This window comes from Typopeltis vanoorti, chromosome 2, assembly GCF_054136105.1.
Source record: "Typopeltis vanoorti isolate ZY-2024b chromosome 2, IOZ_Tvanoo_1.0, whole genome shotgun sequence".
In the NCBI taxonomy this organism is placed as follows: Eukaryota; Metazoa; Arthropoda; class Arachnida; order Uropygi; family Thelyphonidae; genus Typopeltis; species Typopeltis vanoorti.
The window spans coordinates 144,962,954-144,986,330 of NC_143550.1; the positions used below are offsets into that span (position 1 = coordinate 144,962,954).

Genomic DNA, 23,377 nt, shown 5'->3' on the forward strand with positions numbered 1-23,377 from the left:
GTCAGAAATTTGGCCATGCCCAGAAAATGTGCAAAGGCTGATTTTAAATGTTTAAAATGTGGGGACAGCCACCCAACAAATACATGCACTAAGCCAAAAACCACCCCGGCTAAATGTGTCAACTGTGGCGGTCCTCACACTGCCAACTACAAAGGATGCGCTCACAACCCTAGAAACAGAAAATCAGAGGTGGAAACATACTCTTCCTTCCTCAGCAGATCTACGTCAGAGATTACTGATTCACAGCCTCTCAAAGATCAACATAATGGGTCAGAAGCCCATCTGCCGAAGCCAGAGGTCCTCAAAAGAACAACTCAGCATCAACAGACAAGGACATATACTAATGTAGCTCGTCCCAAACAGACATCCCTGGATCAGTCAACACCACATACAAATCTAACAGCTATCATTACCTCTTCTCTGGCAAATATGATGTTAGATTTTAGCAGGTCCAACCCCTCACCATACTCTACTAATAGATTTCTAAAGGATACACAAGCCATCATCTCAGCGCTCACCCATGAAGAGAAATAAATTAAAACCAGACTTTATAGAGATCATCGCATGGAATGCGAACGGCGTGAGGAGTAAAATCTTAGAACTCCAGGACTTTACCCAAAGACATCATCTGGATGTTTTTTTACTAAGCGAAACACATCTAAGACCTTCAGACTACCCCAAAATTAGGGAATATCAACTGTACAGAACAGACAGACTGTCCCACAGAGGAGGCGGCACTGCCATTTTCATTAAGAATTACATCGTTCATCATTCTATAAACATCCCTCTTACCACTAACCTCGAGGTCACCGGCATTGAGATTCTCACGCGTTCGGCTGGCAAACTAAAAATCTTCTCAGCATATTCCAGACTGGATGCTTAAAAGCCAAGCATCCAGTCTGGAATAGCCGTTCCACCAACAAAAACGGACACATACTATAAAACTATGCTGGAATTCAACAACCTGCTTGTGGCAGGTCTCGCCAAACCCACCCATCACAACACTTATGGTCGGACTGATATCTTGGACATAGCTATACTACAGCATATCAGACTCCAATACAGTATAATGACAATTAATGATCTATTATGACCACAATCCAATACTGTTAAGGTTGGGAAATCAAGATAAACTGTCTTCCCCTCCCCTCACTCGTTCATTTCTTGGGAAAAGCTGTCCAAGGTACTCCTGAAATATATCGGTCCTGTACCCATCATAAAATCCAAAGAGGAAATTGAAACAGCCATAAAAGATCTAACTAGATCTGAAAAGATTAATGCAGCCTGTGCAGTAGTTACTATCTCCGTAACTACCCGCAGATCCAACCACTTGCTAGAAGATATTATGAATCTGATCAGGGAGAAAACAAAGCAAGAAAAAGATACCGCAACACCAGGGTGCCACAAGACAAGCAGATCTTGAACAGACTCAACTCCTCAGTGAGAGATGCCCTCACAGCCCATAGAAGTCAACTTTGGGAAGAAAAATTGAGTTCCATCTCTCCTGATAACCACTCCACTTGGAATCTTATCAGAAAGATTAAAAACAGAAATAAACCACTCCCCCCCGCTCCAAACAGACTCACGCCTCACCCACACCGATGCAGATAAAGCTGAAGCAATAGCAAAACATTTAGAAAAGCAATGTAAACCTTCATACGATCATCTCGATTTCAATCATATATATAAGATCTACAGACACGTCAGATGTTCACTCAAATCTCCTGTCACATATTCCACTCAAACTGCACCCACATCACCTGCTGAAATATATGATATAATCAATACAAAATAAATAACTGAAAAAACTCACGTAGAAAGATTATTTAATAGTATAATTTTAGCCTGTGTGTCACAGGCATCTTCAGTACATTAAGCTCAAAATTAAACACTAACTGGCAATTCCAAAAAGTGCCACCTAAGTAGCTGGTGTAAGATAACTAAAAAGATTAATAACTTTCCTAAAAAAAAGTTAGGAAAGATTAGCTGATTTGTAAAGTACTATCTCCCATAAAGGGGATAGACGTAAGCCGTCGGATCTGTTTAAGTTAGGAGAATGAAGTAGAGTTTCACGTGTTTCTTTATAAAGGCGTTCCATGAGAAACCGACTTTTGTGAAGAACTCTTGTCTTTCTCCAATGAACTCTGTGTCTAGTGAAGATGGCATGTTCAGAAAGTCCAGACTTTTCAGGTTTAAAGTATTTAATATAAGATTGGTGTTCTTCCAGCAGAATAGAGGCAGATCTTCCGGTTTGTCCGAAATAAGATAATCCACAAGAGCACGGAATCTGGTAGACACCTGGATGATTAAGATGTGGAAGCTTGTCCTTAGGAGAAGTGAGAAAGGTGGAGATTTTTCTAAACTGTCGAAAGGCAACAAAAATATTCAGTGTTTTAAAACTTTTGCTATACGTTCACTGGTGCCTTGTACATAAGAGATAGTAATGCGCGCTATTTCCTCTGTGTTTGAAGCGGAAGACATATTAAAACTACTCAAAGTTCTTTTAATGAAGCAATTCTTATAACCATTAGATAGAAAGGAAGAAGTTATATATTGTAGTTCTTTCTGTAAAAGATCGTCTGTAGAACAAAAGGAGTAGGCCCGATGAACCAGTGTTTTAATAGTTCCTGCCTTTTGACTGGGATGGTGATGATGATTAATAATATTATATTCAATAATATAATTACATACTATTAAATAAACATACTCATACAGGCCATTATATCCATGCGGAATCTCATCACCATCCCGGTCAAAAGGCAGGAACTATTAAAACACTGGTTCATCGGGCCCACTCCTTTTGTTCTACAGACGATCTTTTACAGAAAGAACTACAATATATAACTTCTTCCTTTCTATCTAATGGTTATAAGAATTGCTTCATTAAAAGAACTTTGAGTAGTTTTAATGTCTTCCTCTTCAAACACAGAGGAAATAACGCGCATTACTATCCCTTATGTACAAGGCATCAGTGAACGTATAGCAAAAGTTTTAAAACCACTGAATATTTTTGTTGCCTTTCGACCGTTTAGAAAAATCTCCACCTTTCTCACTTCTCCTAAGGACAAGCTTCCACATCTAAATCATCCAGGTGTCTACCAGATTCCGTGCTCTTGTGGATTATCTTATTTCGGACAAACGGGAAGATCTGCCTCTATTCGGCTAGAAGAACACCAATCTTATATTGAATACTTTAAACCTGAAAAGTCTGGACTTTCTGAACATGCCATCTTCACTAGACACAGAGTTCATTGGAGAAAGACAAGAGTTCTTCACAAAAGTAAGTTTCTCATGGAACGCCTTTATAAAGAAACACGTGAAACTCTACTTCACTCTCCTAACTTAAACAGATCTGATGGTTTACATCTATCCTCTTTATGGGAGATAGTACTTTACAAATCAGCTAATCTTTCCTAATTTTTTATTGTATTAATTTTTTTTTAGGAAAGTTATTGACCTTTTTAGTTATCTTACACCAGCTACTTAGGTGGCGCTTTTTGGAATTGTCAGTTAGTGTTTGATTTTGAGCTTAATGTACTGAAGATGCCTGTGACACACAGGCGAAAATTATACTATTAAATAATCTTTCTACGTGAGTTTTTTCCGTTATTTATTTTGTATCGATATGTCTACTCATGGTATACCTCTTTTAAAACTTATGATATAATCAAGAAGCTTAACAACAAACAGGCCCCGGACCTGATGGTATCTCCAACAAGGTGTTAAAGCTACTGCTTTGCAGAGCTATTGTGCATCTGACAAATATAATTAACTCCATCCGTCACTACAAATATTTCCCTCCCTACTGGAAACTGGTGGACATTATGCCAATCCATAAACCTGGAAAAGACCCTCGATTGCCTCAAAGTTACAGACAATCAGCAAATCAGCCGCATCTCAAACTTGGGCAAAATTGCCGAAAAGGTAATTCTCACCAGACTCCAAGAATCAGTACTCCAGCTAAATATTCTTCGTGAGGAGCAGTTTAGGTTCCGCCAATTTCATAGCACCACGTAGCAAACATACAGATTAGTGGAATATATCACCACGGGTTTTAACTGGCGTCAATGCACTGGGGCTGTTTTCCTTGACATAACCAGTGCATTCGATAAGGTCTGGCATTATGGTTTGCTATACAAACTGATATCAAATGGTATACCATTGGGAATCATTCATCTAATAAAGTCATATCTCCTCGATAGGCGCATGCAAGTTAGGATGTGTGGGGCAGTTTCGTCACAAAAACGCATCTTGGCTCTTCCACAAGGATCCTTACTAGCACCGATTCTATTTTCCATATGCTTGTGTGATATCCTGCACAACCCATTGTCATCAATCAAAGACCTATACGCGGATGATACAGCGATATTGGCCAGATCTTTAAAGCCGCACCTAGCCATCAAGAAATTGCAAGAAAACATATTGCTAATCGAACAATATTTCGCCAAATGGCGACTCCAAGTGAATCCTCAGAAGAGCGTAGCCATCCTATTCTAGAAGATCAATGCTTCCTAATGAAGATATCTTCCTATTCAACACAAAAATCCCATGGCTAACTGAGATCAATATCTTGGCGTACTATTGGACAGAAAACTGACTTTCAACTCCCATATCAAGACTCTCTGTGCAAATACATCAAAAACCATAGCCCAGCTCTACCCGCTAATTAACAGAAACAGCAAGCTGAGCACCAGAATCAAACTACTCATATATAAACTGATGGTTCGTCCAATACTCACTTACGCTTCTCGGGCCTGGAGTCATACTGCTAATACTAATATTCTTAAGTTACAAGGTGTGCAAAAGAAAGGTCTCAGAATGATCCTGAACGCCCCATGGTTCGTACGAACTGTGCAACTTCATCGTGACACAAATGTCCCCTATATTTACACTTTCATGCAGACTATAGCAACCAAATTCTTCTCAAATGCATCTATGCACCCTAACAAACTGATCCAACTGGCTGCAGATTATGACGTAATCGATTACATAAAAGACCAAAAGCCATCCTAAACTACACTACTGAGAACTAATCTCCAAGCCCACTCAGGGCGAGCAATTAGCTCATAAAGTTTTCTCCACTCACAGTTTCTTTCAAGATAGCGGGGAATATGAAAAACATTTGTTTCACCCCTTAGGTCAGTAATATTGTAAGTTGTAAGGTTTATGCGACTGTTCACATAAAAGCTTATTTCTTTTCCTACTACTAGAAGATTGCAGACTGGTTCGTGGACTCACTAAGAATTACAGTGTATAGTAGTGCTTCCGTGACAAATGTTCTTAATCATAAAGATCCAAGGTCAAAGTTGTAGCCTTTGCATATACATTATAATTCGTTTTCATTATTTTAAAGAGTCATTATGTTATTTAGTTAGCTTAATCAACTAAGTGTAACACAGTTTATCTTTATGTAAGTGTTTCCCATGACTAATCCTGTGTATCTTAAAATGATGATTGATGCAGTTTCAGCTACAGCTGTCTTATGCCATTCGGGACACTGAAATATAGAATATTCTCTTCTGTCTGTTCATTCTCCGCCATGAATATCTTTTCTTTTTTCTTATAAGATTTTTTGTTTTACATTTAGCAAGTTAAAAATCCGTAGTTTTCGGGCGTCCTTGGTAAGAATTTTAAGGAATGTGAAGAGGTTACAGAGTAAAGTTGAAGAAACTGATGGCTTGGTGTGGTTCTCGCTATCCTGGTTAGTACATCCTCATGATGCTTATCTCCATAATTGCTATTTTGCAGGAGAATTCTTCTTCCTGTTGCTTGGAGTCTACTTAACTTATTGTTTACGAAATGCTAATGCTGAGCTGTTCCGAGAAAAACGTGCCCTCTGCTGTTCTATCTTCATCGAAATGGTGATAACAACGGCCATGAATGTCATCAGGTTTGTATTTCCTTATGAATTTTATATTTAATTGATATCTTGTTGAGGTATCATATAATAACATTGTATATTAGCATCAGTTTCTTGCATTGTGCCCCACAAGTGTACTACGCGATGTTTACATTATTATTAACTTCCTGTCGACAACTTTTCTCCGAACTGGTCTGTTGTCTGTCGGTTCTTCAGTTTTGTCAGATCATGTATGTTAGTCTTCTAGGTGGGGCCTCCTGGATGCGCGACCACAGATGCGAGACCCTTGGCTGGCAATGTGCCAAGAAGAATCAATTCATGTTAAAGAGGAGAAAGGAATAAGACGATGTACGAATTCGTTACCAACACGCGAAATTGCGCAGAGGTGTCGAGGGGTCTCTCATCTGTGGTCGTACAGTACAAGGGCTTTTCAGTTGAAGGTTAGTTAGTCCGTCTCATACGAGATTGAAGGGTTTTTCTTTCCACCTAGATCTCGGTCTTCCGCTAGGTCTTTTTTTTGCTGACATCAAACACGTGTTTGGTTAATCTTTCTTCTCCCATTCTACAGGGTGTCCCAAAATTCACGCAAGAAGTAATTTTGATAGAAAACATAGGTTTTTAATTAAAAATTGTAATTTCTTATTGATTCATAAAGTATACAGTATAGGGTTATGCATGGAATACCATATCGGGCAAATGGCCTCCACGGCTTTGCTGGCACATATGCACTCTTTTGTCGAAATTTTCAATGACCGTTTTGCATAAACGTGGCTGAATTTCGTTGATACAGCGCTCAATTTCCTTCTTCAAGGCGTGGGTGGTCGTGGGATTGTTGGCATAAACCTTAGACTTCAAAAAACTCCAAAGAAAAAAGTCCAACGGTATTAAGTCACATGATCTGGGCGGCCAATTCTGATCACCAAAACGGGAAATTACACGACCAGGAAATGACTCGTGCAGTAATTGAATTGTTTCTCGGGCTGTATGACATGTGGCACCGTCTTGTTGAAACCACATGTCGTCCACATCCATATCTTGCAATTTAGGCACAAAAAACTATTGGATTATCATGTCGCGATAGCGAGCACCATTGACTGTTATTGCCTTACCAGCCGCATTTTCGAAGAAGAATGGACCGATGATGCCTCCAGCCCCAAATCCGCACCAAACAGTGACACGTTGTGGATGCATTTGTTTCTCAACAATCACTCGTGGATTTTCTGAACCCCAAATGCGACAATTTTGTCGATTAACGAAGCCATCAAGATGAAAATGAGCCTCATCGCTGAAGATGATTTTGTTCGAAAAATAAGCATCCACTTGTTGTTGTTCCATAATCCATTCAACGAACTCTCTTCCCTGTGTGTGGTCAGTAGGCTTCAGTTCATGAGTCAATTGAACTTTGTAAGCATAAAGATGCAAATCTTTCGTGAGAATACGCTGTAGAGAGCTTCTCGAAATGCCCAATTCAAGACCACGGTGCCGAATTGATGTTCCTGGACTCTCAGCAACATTCTCAAAATTGCGAAAATTGCGAACTGTAGCTGCCAAACCTTCATTATTTTTAAAATATTGCTCAACAATGAAAATGCGTTGTTCTTTCGTGTAACGCTCCATTTTTAATAACCCCGAACTGTCAGCTGTCACGCTGTCTTTTTTTTTTTTCCTCGTTGGCAACACTTTACCGCACAAATGGCGCTAAATTTAAATGTTGCGTGAATTTTGGGACACCCTTTATAAGTAACCATAGTTCTATTAGTTCCGCTTACACCTTCTTGAATGCCAACAATGTCGATTTTTCCTTATATCTTCAATTTTTAATATTTATGCCATTGTAAATAACGCGGCTTGAAGTAAATCAGATTGTATATATTCTTATATACAATAAATAAAGTTCGACATTCAGTTTTGATTTTTAAAACGTTTTAAGAAGTAATGAAAATTGTGTACGTAAATAATCGATTGTATTTTGAATGATATAATTAGGGTTGGATAACCACAAATGTCGTCTGTATCTTATCTGTCCACTAAAAATGATAATAATTATAAGTCGAACACTAATATTGTTATATGTTTTGAAATGTTATGATAGAGTTTACGATTGTTTTTGCATGGTGGGTTAATATTTTGGGGTAGTAGATTTAAACCAATCGTTAAAAATATCGCTAAATATAGAACAAGACAACTATTTGCGTCTGATTCTTAACGTTATCGTTAATAATCATAATGAGATATTATTCTCTTTTCTTCTTTCAAAATACCAGTATTTCTTACGGTTTTCTGCCGGTGTATATTTTTAGAAGTATTATTGTTATATATTTGAAAACTAAAATTCACAGCACCTGGACTTAATTAGCCTTATTAGTTCAAGTAGCAGTCAACCTAAGCTGTACACTAAGCCGTAAGCCAACCAAAAGTTTTCACGTCATATAAACATGCTTCATAGGAAATATGTTTACATCATTATAGCGGATATATTTAGGACAACTTTCAGCAAAGCCAGCTATTCTCTGCATTCAAAACACGGTCGTGATACGTTATGACTTCACATGCAATTTTTTTATTTTTTATTTATTTTTTAAATCTGAGGAAATAAAATATGGATGAAAAGATTTCTGTTTTTATTCAGATTTTACTCCGGTCAAGTATAATTCTAATCTAACTTCAGCAATATATGAAGGTTAGCAAAATGTCTTTGAGTTTAGATATATATTTATTTTTACAGCAGTTAGATTAGAATTATACTTGACCGATTTCTTTTCTTTTGTTTTTGTGATAAATATGAAAAACAAACTCCGCTACTACAAGGGTGGTCTGAAAAGTTCTCGGCCTAACAATGAAAAAAAAAAAACGAATTTTTTCAAAATTATAATTTGGCTCTTCCTGGCCACAGGTTATTGGCATTAGTGAAACATGGCTGACGAAAGATGATATAGCTAGTGGGATAGAATGTGTAGGTTATAGTGTGTTTAGGAGGGACAGAGAGTTTAAAATGGGAGGGGGGGAGTGTAACTGTAGCCAAGGAGAACAGAAGCTGTATTGCAGAATAGTGAAAAGAGCTCATTTGAGGCTATTTGGTGTGAGATTGAGACTAGCACAACAAAATATACAGTTGGGAGCTGCTATAGACCAGGTGATGGAATAGATGGTGGAGATAGTATGCATAAACAAATTGATGAAATGAGTGGAAGGAGGGTAATTATTATGGGGGATTTTAGACTGGAAGGAGGAGAGGACACATGTGAGGAAGGAACTGGATTTTATTCAGTTATTAAGGGATAACTATCTGAGACAGCATGTAATAAAAAATACTAGGGGTTTGAGAGTGCTTGACCTGGTAATAGCATCAGAGAATTTGACTGTAATGAATATGACCGTGTTGTCACCTATTGGTGAGAGTGATTGCACTTAATTGCACACCTTTAGCTACCTGGGAGGTAGCTAAAGGTGTGCAATTTTCGATTACGACAGGGTATATATATGTGGAATTACCGTGCTGGCAAGTATGACAAGCTTAGGAGATTGCTTGGTTCAGTGCCATGGCATGTAAAACTGCAAGGGCTGGATGTCGATAGACCATGGGAAGTGGTCAAGGAGCATTTGCAGGAGGTTATGGCTGATTGTATACCTAGGGTTCGAATAGTAAAACAAGTAGGGGTTAAATGGATGAATAACACAATTAAGCTTGAACTGCAAAAAAAGAAATAACTGTGGAGGGAATTTAAAGAGAAAGCTGACCTGCAGGCACACGAACGGTATAAAGCGCAGGCCAGAAGGGGTAACGAGTGTGGTAAGAAAAGCAAAAACGGATTATGAAAGGAAACTGGCTATGCAAGTTAAAGAGAATTATTATTATTATTATTATTATTATTATTATTATCTAAGACCTCCAGGGAGTCAAAGGACTCATCGAGAGAGGCTGTAAATTACCCAACCCAGCTATCATACCTACCCTTGAATTCATTCACACTGGATGCACTCATTACCTGTAAGGGCAAATTATTCCACTCACTCACTGCTCTCTGGGAGAAAAACCTAGCTCTGAACCCTTTCTTGACTGAGAACAACCTTAACTCCCATGGATGCCCTCGTGTTCTCTCCCCGCCTTCCATATAACGAAAAATTTCATCAGTTGAAATGCTATAACACCCATTCAAAAGTTTATAGACCTCTATCATATCACCCCTCTTTCTCCTGTTAACCAGAGTCTGTAATCCACATACTCGCAATCTTTCCTCATAATCTAAATCCCATAATCCGGATATAATCTTTGTAACTCTTCCTTGCACCCTTGCCACAGCTTCTTTATCCCCTTGAAACCCAGGATACCAAATCTGTACACAGTAATCCAGGTGTGGTCTTATCAAAGCCTTATAAAGAGGCAAAATTACTTTCGCTTCAACATACCAATCATACTCTGAGTTGTATTTGCGACTTTTGCTATGTGACCTTAAAAAAAAAAAAACAATCAGCTAACGCCTTTTTATTCCCGTATACGGGGAGTAGGCGAGGCCATTTAGCCCTATCTAACTTTTTGGAGACTGAGTGGGCAGTTCAATCTCCACTGGTACCAATAAGAGATAGATGGCCCAAGGCTATCACTAATTAAGCGGTACTCAGTGAAGAGAGACGGCTCAAATGTGCCGCCGTCTCGTGGTCTCTAACCCTAACACAATATATTTAATGTGTGAAATAATGTGGGTTCTACGGTCGATTTTCTTGAGTTTACAGGACGAAAAACCTGCTTGCCCGTGCCAGAGATCGACTAACTCGGGAACCGGCCGAAAAAAGGCTTAGAAAAATTTCCTCTAGTCGACGACTAGACTCGAAACCAAGTCTTCCTTCGTGCGGCCAAGCGCCGTGGTTGGCAAACGCCACATCCACTGAGCTACACAGGCTCCACCAATACACAAAGATTCCCTGTCTCTTCAGTTTCTTGTAGCATAACCCCGCTAATATAATATGCCGCTGGAACTCTAATCATGCCAAAGTGCATAACTTTACACTTATTAACATTAAACTGACAGCCATTTCGTTAACCCTGATTTCCAGTGTATTTAAATCATTTTGTAATTTCTGAATATTAGTAGCAACCCTGATTGCCCTGCCTATCTTCGCATCTCAGCAAACAATTGCAAATCTGATGATAGACCCTGCTTGATGTCATTAATGTATAGATTGAACAATAATGGCCCAAGGACTGAATCCTGAGGTACACCACTGGTTACCTTTAATCCGGCAGATTTACACCCACTGTATACCACTTTTTGGTATCTGTCTGTCAACCATCCCCTGATCCAAGTCAATAGATTATGTTTAGTGCCATATTCTCCGTTTATACAACAGCCTATCGTGTGGTATCCTATCAAATGCCTTAGAAAAATCCAATATTATCATAGTGTATCCATTTCCTTTATCCAACTCGGCCGTAACATTGTTATAAAATATGAGCAAATTGCTAAAACATGACCTTCCTTTAATAAACCCATGCTGTTCCCTGCAGAGTATAGAATGCTTGTCTACCATTTCTGTATGCGAGTTCTTAATAACTTCTCTAAAATCTTCACTACCACACCAGAGATACTAATAGGTCGGTAGTTAGACACATCAGGTTTTGCACCACTCTTCTGCAATGGAACTATCATACATTCCTTCCATTCCTGTGGTATCATTCCTGAGCTGAGACTCAAGTTATACAAATGTGTGAAAGGCCTAAACAATTCAGCTGAACATTCCTTTAACAAACGCGCAGATATTCCACCTGTCCCTATTGACAAATTCTTATCCAGGTTATGCAAGAGCTCTTCAACCTCATTTTCATGAATCCGTAACTCTTCATCTAACGTAGCAGTAGCACCATGCATCATGCTACATACACCTGGTTGATATATCTTAGCAAAGTGAGCACTCATTAACTGAACAATCTCCTTAGCTTGCAACACTCGTGTACCATCTGCATTCAATAAAATTATTCTTCCACATTCATTCTTTCTTTTGCTTGAGACATAACGATAAAATTCTTTTGGATTGCCTTTATCTTGCATGGCCAATTTCTTTTCATACTCCGTTTTAACTTTTCTCACAATACTCGTTACTTTTCTGGCCTGAGCTTTATATATTTCATACTCCTCTCACTCTTATTCTCACGATATTCTTTCCACATCAACTTCTTGTGGATCTCTAGCTTAATAAGGCTGCACATCCAGAACAGAATCCCAAACAGTTCTTTCGATATGCTGCAAGTAAAAGAAAAAATGTACACGGCAGAATTATTTTAAGGAATGCCGATGGCAAGGAGGTCACCAAATCAGTCGATATAGTGGAATTACTGAATGAACACTTTGCAAGAGTATATCATCCAGGTGGTGACATTGAAAGAATGAAGGAACCATTAGTTTATACGGGAATTGTGGTGAATGAAGTGGAGTTGAATAGTCCATTACAGAACCTTAATGTGAATACATCTGTGGGATTGGATGGTATACCGGCTGGTCTTACTTGAAGCGGCTAAAGAATTATCAGTGCCCTTGACCATGTTTAATCTGAGTCTCGGAGTTTAGTTGGTTTAGTCCCGAAGGTGTGGAAAGAGGGGGAAATAGATCCACTGCATAAAGGAGGATCCAAGACTACTATTGCAAATTACTGACCGATCAGCATATCAGGAGTCGTTGTCAAGAAAGTCGTTGGAGAAAGTAGTCAATGGAAAAATACAGGAATGGACTGATGAAAATGAGATACTGTATGGGAGACAGCATGGCTTTGTGAAGGATAGATCATGCCTCAGTAACTTGCTCAAGTTTTATAACACAGTGATAATGATAATGGGTTTACAGTGATACTGCTGGACCTGGCTAAGACCTTTGACAGGATACCACATGGAATTCTAATCCGCAAACTGCAACATATGGGAATGGATAAAGGGTTGGTGAGATGGTTGATGGAGAGATATCAGAGAATAGGTTATTCAGGAGTAGAGTCCAAAAGACGGCCTGTGACTAGTGGTGTGCCACAGGGTTCTGTTCTTGGACCACTGGTGTTTAATTTGTTCATTAACGATATAGGGAAGGATCTAAGAGGAACAGTTCATTTGTTTGCGGATGATGCAAAGTTGGGTAGGGCAATAGCTGATGCAGAATGTCAAAATCTTGCAGGATGATTTGGATAGATAAGAGGTCTGGGCTAAGGAGAATGGATGTCAATTTAATGTGACAAAATGTAAGGTTATGCATTTTGAGGTGAAAAGATTAGCAGCAGTATACCACATTGGTGGAACTGTACTCCAGGAGCTTGATGAGGCCAAGGACTTGGGAGGGTTGGTGGATAGGTAGTTGAAGTTTAGGTGGGACATTGCAAAAGTGGCTAAATCAGCTCATCAAATCACTTGGTTGCTGAAGAATACTTTGACGAGCAGAGACAAGCAAGTTATTGTTTTTCTTTATTGAGCCTTGATAAGACCCCATCTCGACTACTGTGCCCAGATTTGGTCACCTAGGTTTATTCTTGATGGGGAGGAGGTTGAGAGGATCCAGAGACGAGTGACCAAGATGATAGCAGGTCTATGGAATGAACCGTATGAGAACAGGTTGAAGATTTGTGGGTTGCAGAAATTGGTTGATAGGCGGAAAAGAGGAGATATGATAGAGGCATTCAAATTGCTGAAGGGTTTCTATAGGATTAATTCAGAGGATATTTTTGAGATCAGGACTGGTGGTGGGAGGACTAGGGACATCTATGGAAGCTGGGCAAGAATCTGGTTAGTAAGGGTGTTAGAGCTGGGCTCTTTACTTTTAGAGTGATAAATGAGTGGAATAGGCTGCCAGAGTCTGTTGTGGGTGCTATGACGGTGAATGAGTTCAAGGCAAGGTATGATAGATACTGTGAGAATGTCGAATAGTTGTGTGGACATGATGTTTAGGCCTCCCTCTATGAGTCTAAGGATTCCTTGGATTCGCCCGTAGTAGTAATAATAATAATAACAACAACAACAACAACAACAACAACAACAACAACAACAACAACAACAACAACAACAACAACAACAACAACAACAATAATAATAATAATAATTATTATTATTATTATTATTATTATTATTATTATTATTATTATTATTATTATTATTATTATTATTATTATTTTCCAGCATAATCTCCCTTATGATTAATACATTTATTCCAGCGATGCTCCAGCGCCATTATCCCGTCCCTATAGTGGTTCTCAGTAAGATCTACAAAATATCCCTCTACAGCTGCAATCACTCTTTGATTCGAAGAAAAACGCTGACCAGCAAGGAAGAGTTTTAGTTTTGGGAAGAGATAGAAGACAGAGGGAGCCAAATCTGGGGAATAGGGTGGATGTTGCAATAAACCATAGTGCAGATCCTTTAATTTTTCCATTGCCAAAACACTTTTGTGGGCAGGTGCATTGTCTTGATGAGATAATTTTGTTCTTCTGCAAACCGGGTCTTTTCTCACGAATTTTTTCGTCTAGCGTAGTTAAAAGATCGGAATAATATTCCTCGGTTATTGTTTTACCATTTTTAAGATAATCAATAAACAAAATGCCTTTAGCAAACCAAAACACCGATGCCATGACCTTTTCTGTTAATGGAACTGACATGTCTTCTTTGGCACTGAACAACCGGCTTCTGTTCACTGTTTTGATTGCTGTTTGGATTCTGATATAAAATGGTGAATCCAAGTCTCATCCATAGTAATAAATCAACGCACAAAATCAGTTTTATTCTTGTTTTATTCTTAAAACGCTCCAAACACTGTTCAAAGAATTTCATGCGAGTGCGTTTTTGATCTGCTGTGTGCAAGTGTGCACCCATCTTGCGCAAAGCTTTCTCATTTGCATTTCTTCATGTTAATTATATCCTACACGTTCGTTTGAAATGCCTATAGTCTCAGCAATTTCACGCACGTTGAGTCGCCGGTCATCCAATACCATATCGTGCACTTGATCAATGATTTCTGGTGTTGTTACACTTTTCGGAAGTCCTTCTTCGTGCATCATTTTCAAGGCTGGTATGGCCACGTTTAAACTCGGAAACGTGGCCGTCCCATTTCTTAATTGTCGGAAACGAAGGAGAAGAGTGCCCATAAACGTTTCTGAACTTCGAATGAATTTCTTTTGGTGTTAAACCTTCTTTTATAAAGAAATTTATAACCGCACGATACTCAGTTTTATCCATTTCAAGGGAATACAGATAATACTTTTGCTTCAGACAGCTGTATAAAACAAACTACTTGATAGAATGACTTGCAATTTCACATTTTTTTAATTATTATAATTGAATAATTAAATCATTATTATTAAATAATTAAATAATTATTATTAAATAATTAAATAATTAAATTTAAATTATTAAAAATAAATAAAATAAATAAATAAATAATAATAATATTAATGTCATCAAAAAATTTTTCCACCTCTTTTATTCTACCTTAATTGCCTTCTATACTCATCAATAATGCCCTAAATATATATACCCCTCTTGAGTATTGATAGCCAATGCATTTAAATAAGGGACACTCCTAAACAAAAACATAATGGCCGTAATTATAATAATAGTGTTTAAGAGGAGTAACATGGGATTTTTCCCAGAGACTATACTTAATAATAATAATTAAATAAATTTAGGAAATTTAACCTTATCTACTTAGGTGGCGCTTTGTGAATATAACAGTTATTGTTTAATTAGCCTTGTACCTGTACTGATGATGCTGTGATACTCAGGTGAAAATTCTACGAATAAAGAATAATTTACGTGAGTTAATTCCGTTATTACAATAGTTAGTAATTGAAATTTCACATTGTTGTTGCCATCTATGGTCGAAGCCGAGAACTTTTCAGACCATCCCTCGTACAACTCATGCAGTTTTGATTCTGGAATCACTGCAAAAACAAACAAAAATCTTCCAAGTTCATCTATTTTTATTAAAGGGGATAAATAGAAAGCTTTTTTTTAAAACGAGTATTGTTTCTGTTAATAAAGTCCGTTGTTATTAAAAACTCTTGCCTATTTTAAGATAATTATAAATAGTTAAACTTCTTTTTAATTTTTAATAATAATTATTTTTGATTATTTATTCATTAATTATTATTATTATTATATAAATAATAATAATACTACATAAATATATATAATAATTATCATTATCATTGTTGGTTCTGAAAGCTGCTTATGATTCTGGTACCTACCACCAAATTTTATCTGTGGCGTGAAGAAAGGCGATTACACTGATTGGCTTTCTCGAAACGTGTGATCTTTTTGAAACAAAATACGTAAAATTGAGTTAAAGTAAAATTATTAGTGGCTATGGAAAATCCTTTAACAGTCCAGATGCAGAATGCAATCCGATTGAAGTAATCGTGGTTTCCTGAACTAAAGTCTAACTCTTGTATATCTGTTAATAATATATTCCCCCCGCGTTCCTTCCCCATATTTTAAAGAGACCGAACATTCCTCTTAAGCCTGTTTACACAGGTTGAGTTTTGACTCAGGCGGGAGATTTTCTCGCCTAAAAGCTACTTGGATTTCTAACATGTGAACTCAGCAAAATCAACAGTAGAACTCATACGAATACATACAATAATTATTGACGGATGTGGAGCACGATATGGAGCAAGTTAGTCTACTATTCTTGTTTACTTCTCTCTTATAACATGCCACAGAAGTGCATGCAACTATAACGATGAAAATTGGTTGCCTGCAAGTTTCGACAAAAGTCAGGACAAAAAGCATGCCGCTAGCTACTATTAGGCAATAGTAGCTAGCGGCATGTCACCAATTTTGTTTAACATGTATTCCGAAGCAATGTTAAAAGAAGCACTGGAGAATTCGGAAGAAGAAATAAAGAGTGGAGGTAGACAGATATTTGCAATAAGATACGCAAATGAAAACGCATTATTATCAAATACTGAAACAGGATTACAACATCTATTGAACAGATTACTGGAAACCTGTATCAATTATGGAATGAAAATTAACACCAGAAAAACAAAGGTAATGAAAACAGCAAGGAAAGAGGCAAATATGGATATCAGAATAAATGGGGAAAAATTGAATGAAGTGAAGACATTTAAATATCTAGGAAGTGAGATTAGCAGTGATGGAAAATGTAAAAGTGACATAAAAGCAAGAATAGCAATGGGAAGAGATGCCTTTAATAGAAAATGAAATTTATTCAGAAGTGAACAGAAACCTAAAGAAAAGACTAATAAAATGGTATGTGTGGAGTGTTTCTCTCTATGCAGCTGAAACTTGGACATTGCAGAAAGAAGAAATTAAGATTTTGGAAAGCTTTGAGATGTGGATTTGGAGAAGGATGGAAAAAATCAAATGGACAGATAAAATAACTAAGAGGTCTTAAAATGCGTAGAAGCTGTTAAAGAGGAAAGGGAAACTGGATTGGATATATTCTGGGAGGAAATGGAATCATCAGAGATGCCATCAAAGGAAATATAGATGGAAAAAGACCCAGAGGAAGAGTGAGGAAAACAATGCTAGATGGCGTGCTGAATGGAGACAGGTACACAAGCTTGAAAGAGAAGGTTCAGAACAGAAGAGAGTGGAAGGAAAGTTTTTGCCACCAAGAGAAGAACCTGTTCAATTGCAGAATACTTAAGAAAAGAGAGAGAGATTAAGATAAATTACCAAAATCACATCAAAATCAGTTTGTGTTTGTTAGACGAGTATACAAAAAGGCCGCAGGTTCATTATCTCTGGTCTAAACTAGCTTTGCTGGAATATAATCAAAGATCGGTACCTACAACTTCGTAGGTATTATAAAGATAGAGATAAAGATAGTAAGTTTAAATTAGGAACTGATTTATCAATTTACCTGTTATTAATTGAGAATAATTTAAATACAGAATTTAAACGGCTATATGTCAAATCACATCTTAGTGACTGGGCATACAGCTTTGTGATCAGCACTTGATAACGATTTAAAACAAGTTTTTTTTTTCCTGTTGTATTTCCAGGCATATATTCTGGTTACGTATGCATCCTGATTACGTCTTCTTACTTTATTTTTTACGTTGCCAGCTTACCGTGACTCTGGTAATTCTGCTTATTTTTGGTCCCAAGGTAAGCAAGTGAAAAAAATCTTCAATATTCTAATATGTAAAATAAATTGATTGCGATGTTGTTTCATTCTAAGTAAAGAGTCCATGTGATTTTTTTAAAATTATACATGTTACAAATCGAATTTGTGTAATGACATGATTCTGATCATTCTTTTTGGGTCACATATAAGGATTTCTCGCAAATTCCATGCATAATACCTCGGAAGTATTTACGCAAGCTTTTGACTAATGCGTTCAGACAACATACATCTTAGCGATATTCTAACCACTTTTATATAACGGATTGGAGGTGCCAAGAAATTGCCCAATGTCGGTATATGGCACATTACTTAGGGGACGGAGGGGGAGGGGTAGAAGAAAACTTACCCTGTAACTAATGAGTCAGTTCAGCCAACAGAAGCAGTCGCACATCATAACACTATTGTATTTCGTTGTGGGAACAAAGCTATCCAGAAGATAACTTTCTTTAGAAATAAGAAAACATCCAAGAAGATAAATATTAAAAATAAATAAAACTTTAAATTAAAGAAATAAAAAGAAAATAACGCACTACGAATATCAATTATTGCGAACATAAAAATAGAATTGAAATTTATTCCTATTAACGTGACTGAGTCAAAACTGTTTTTCAGATCTGGTATCATCGGAAACCACCAGGGGGAACAAAACATCACAGAAGCCGAAATTTTTCTTCATGTGAAACCCAAGATCAACTTCCGGAATCCATGAAGCTGCACGAAGCGATTATGTCCAATGGAGAAATTGACTTTTCGGACATAAATTTAGCCGACATGGACCCGGAAGATATCAGAGTAAGTAAGACATTGATATTAATCCATTCTATATATATAAAAAGATAAGCCGAAATTTGAAACGTTTTTATGTCACGTTTTTTGTCACATTTTAAATCGGGCCTATTTTAAATCCTACATATATATGTTTGGCATCATTCTTTTCTGAATTTATCCAACTTTAATGTCATAGCGTTAGAATTTCAAATTCGTATATCTTTTTAAAATTATAAAATTGGGTGTTTGTGAGTGTCTGTGAAAAAACTAGTAGTAGCGGTGGTCGGCGGTAGATGGCGTTGGTGTAGTTGGTGGATTGGTGGCAGAGTTGTAGAGCAGGTGCCCTGAGACTTTGGACTCCCTGGGGTCCAAAGTCTCAGGGCACCTGCTCTACAACTTAAGTCGTAGTTTTTATTTTTAATAAATTATTACGAAATATTCTTGATCAAGTAAGTTTCTTTTATAGAAACAAACTATAAAAAAAATTGTCTATTCATAACCTTATCCGTTACTAATGTGTTTAGTTAGGTGAAGGTCAAGTACTCGAACGACTTATGATGACCTCGTTGCATTCCATTTTAGTTTTCGCTTACTTTTTCCTGTTACTTCAATAAGTCATTTTATAAATAAAGCCTGCTATCTATAAGAGTGTCAGTTAAAACAAATGAATCTTTTTTTGTCTTATAATTGATAATAGACGATATAAAATTATATTGTCCACTAGGGGGGATCTCCCCCCCTGGCGCCTACACCCCCCCCCCCCGAGTTCCGGGCTGACAGACCGGTTCTCCTTGAATTCTGATGACCCGAATTTTAAAGATTAAACACCCGGGGGGGGGGGTTCCAGTATAATTTTACAGTATAATTGTATATGGTCTTTTCTGAGGAAATTGGTTAATTATTTAATAAGTCGTTAAAATTAATTAAAAAATTCATTATCTTAAAAAAATGGGACTAAAGATCCCACCTGAATCAAAATTCATCTAAACCACAACGACACTGGTATGTACGTACAACGGGGGTTAAATTACTAAGGGACCAAGATAAAAGATTAAGAATGATAATGCTGATCCAGAATAAAGGAGCATGACTTATAATAATGTTCCAAAATTATAAGAAATCAACTGGATTAGGTTCGTAATTTTATCCTCTTAGCTCCATTAATACAACTCTATAAGGGAGTTACTATTAAAAAAAAAAAGGTGTTAAAATTTTTCATTTCATTGGTCATAATAATACGTACGGGTAGAATTATTGAAAGCTGGATTGCCATGCCATTTTTTTTTCTTCTCCAAGTTTATTTTTATTTATTTTATTTTTATAAAACAATTTGATGGCGGAAGTACGTAATTTGGAACTCTGTGGGTGTGTTGACCTTCTTCGACATTTATGTCGCAAAACAGCATTTTGAAACGTATCGACCAGCATAAGCATAGGATGAGAGGAGTTATGAATTGCATAAAGGCCAAGCCAGAAAAGTTACGAGTATTGTACGGAAAGCAAAGTCGGAATATGAAATGAAATTGGCTGTGCAGGCTAAAGGCAATCCAAAAGAACATTATCGTTATGATGAAAGTAAAAGAAGGAATGAAAGTGGAAGCATAATTTGATGAATGCAGACGGTATGCTTGTATCAGAGGGAGGTGCAATGGTTAAAATAATGAGCTCTCACTTCAGGGCTTGATAATGCTTAGAAAATTCCTCTCGCCAGCATGGGATTTGAACCTAAGCATTTTTTTTTTTTGCATCAGAGTGAAATAATGGGTAAAAAAAAACTAAACAGAAAAATAATGAGCTCTTAAGTGTATTTTGCAAATGTACACGCACCATTTTAAAGGTCCTTGTTCTGGGTGTGTACAATAGAGCTGTTGTTATATATGCACTTTATAATAGAATTGTGTTAAATTTTGATTTAAACTGGACTTTTCATATAAAAGACCATCCAATAATAACTCTTAGATTAATTTTATCCATGCGTATATTAACACTCATGACGACCTAGCCTGTTTCAGAACTAAGTGGCACAGTTGGCCGGAAATAGGCGCGGTGGTATCTCGATTTAGAGGTTATTCTCATTGACATCACTGGATCCTCTCATCTCCAATGAACACACCTCGACCTCTAATTCTTATCTAGGATTGTTTTGGATCAGCTTTTCTCCTACATGGTGACAATGTGGCCCGATGGAACTTGACTCTTCCCGCAAGGCAATGCCTCACTGCCACAAGATTGGAGGATGCTCGCAGAAGGCTTGCGTTGTGCAAGCAGGGTTCGAAGAACAGTCTACGAATTTCGTGTGCTCTCCTGGCTGCCTAATTCTCCTGATTTAAATCCCATCGGACATTTTTGAGACCACGTGGAACGTAACATCCAGAGGTCGACACTACTGTGTCGACTTTATTTTGTCTAGTTGGTCCAGAATACATCAGGATACCTTCCATGGTCTAGTGGAGTCAATATCAAAGCGTATATAGGCTGCCCAACATGTTACTAGGTTGTAATATTTTGGTTCATGAGTTCATGATTTCTTCTGATTATTTACCCCTCCCCCTTCCCACCCCGTGTTATTTTTTTACTAAAATTAATTTTGCATTCTCAGAAAATAATTTTAAAAAACTGTTTCTATTTTGAGAACGTAGCATTACCTTGCATAACAAATAAATATTTTGGAATATAATAATAAAATAAATAAATTCCAAAACTTTCTTTGAATTCATTGCTAAAGCGGACCAATAGATAAAATAAATAAAAAAGTTGCTTATTATTTAAAATGTTTTCATTTTACTGATTATTTTATATTCAGTTAAGTCCCACTGTTTTATTTTTCCTATTTATATCAGCAATGTCATTTTCTACTATGCATTTTATGCTCCCCCCCCCATCTACTATCACCATTTTTTGATAACGATTCAGTTATTATAACAAATTTCGTTCTTATAAAATATTAAAACTTAATAATGGTGCCTTTACCAGAAGAGAGATGAGTAATCTTCATGCTAACTCAATTCATAAACTTTTTAATAATTAAAAAATTTTGAGTTTTATAAACTTTTTTTTTTCTTTTTCATTTTTAAGAGAGTGATGACAAAGCATCTTGCGGCTTTTATCTGTGCCCTACTAAATCATGGGATGTTATTAAGATATATTATCATCTCACTAACTTTACAAAGCATTATTTAATTATATTAATTTAATACTTATATAATGTATTGAACCAAAGGAGTGATACACACAGAATTATTTGCCTAACTTCGCCGAAATTCTGTTATTTACTTGCTAACTGTATTGTTCTCAAAACAGGCCGAACTGCGAAGGGTTTATACGCAACTTCAAATACTTCGGAACAAGACAATGAGGAAAGACAACCCTCACATTTCTAAAAGACGTGGAGGAAGAAAAGTAACGCATCGACGGTTTTCTTTGCAACCGTTCCACCATAGGCATAAACATCATCACCATCACCACCACCCTCATGAGCACGAGCCAGAGACCACAGAAATCTCTCGAACTCCCGAGGAGTCAATGGTAAGTATAGATGGCAGCACCATCCAAACTGATGGACCTTCAACACGTGGTGACGAATCATGTGGTGGTGGCAGCACTGCTAGAGGAGGACACAAGTTGTGTTGATAGTGGAGCGTCTTTTGTTTAATAACTGTACAAGAAATACGTGTATATAATATCAGGTACTAATATCAAGTGGGGTTTCAATGGTGCTTCCATCCTGTTTTTGAACTGTTTTAAAAAAAAATGTACAAACAAGAAGAGAGATCCGTGTTCAAAGATGGTAGCACCATCTACATTTTAGATATCTTTCATGGATCAGAATATCATACTTCAGTCAAAAAAAAAAAAAAAAAAGTGAGCTAAAGGTAAAAATGAAGTGATTCATCTTTTTGAATACGGTAATTACCTTAAAGATTTATTGAATTCAACAGTACTTCATAGTAAAAAATTAAAGGGACATCCGAAAATAAATTTCTTTGGCAAAAACAAAACTGTGCTATGTGCATTTCATTCTGGAATACAGTTAAATTAAAAATTGTAGCATCAAATTGATTTTATTATATTTACTTTTAGAAACTATTTCTAATGTTACGATTATTAATTTTAATATTAGAAATTCGAATGATTAGGAATTACGTCTGTAAGTATAACAGTCAGTTTTAATTTTCTGAAGTTCGACAAGTAAAAGCTGAGTGGATATCTGCATTCTATAAATAAATACGTGCGTGAAGAAAAATTCACAATTCCAAGCAATCTCTCTAAACTTGTAATCTAAGCGGAGATTCGTCTACTTGCATATAAATTCAGTTTATATTCACGAAGTAATAAATTGCTCCACGAGTTTAAATTATTTCAGTGATTTCAAATGCATACTCTAGATATCTAAAGACAAGAAAAGCTCTAACATTTTTTTTCTTTTTTTTTTTGCGTTAAAAGAAGTACATTTCAATCAGAACTCAGTGTATACGTTACGTTTGCCCTATTTCACTACATACTCGTTGCCTAGCAACCGCTAAAGAAACGAAGTATTCCATTTATTGAGAAGTTTAGGTTTATAGCAGTGAAAGAAGGTAGGTCATAGAAAGCAAATATTCAGTTCTCGGAATGATATTCGCTTTCCACACAC

General features: G+C 36.9%; 1 protein-coding gene across 1 annotated transcript in view; it reads left to right on the plus strand.

Moving 5' to 3' along the window:
- The window catches only part of LOC150109496 (metabotropic glycine receptor-like), a 284,141-nt gene extending 261,433 nt beyond the window's left edge, over positions 1-22,708 (plus strand). The window contains exons 8-11 of the mRNA XM_090408590.1: positions 5,749-5,890; positions 17,852-17,957; positions 18,589-18,768; positions 22,045-22,708. Of these exons, the coding sequence (XP_090264716.1) occupies positions 5,749-5,890; positions 17,852-17,957; positions 18,589-18,768; positions 22,045-22,374 (758 nt within the window). The 3' untranslated portion in view covers positions 22,375-22,708. The remainder of the gene's footprint in view (positions 1-5,748; positions 5,891-17,851; positions 17,958-18,588; positions 18,769-22,044) is intronic.
- Positions 22,709-23,377: the final 669 nt, after the last annotated feature.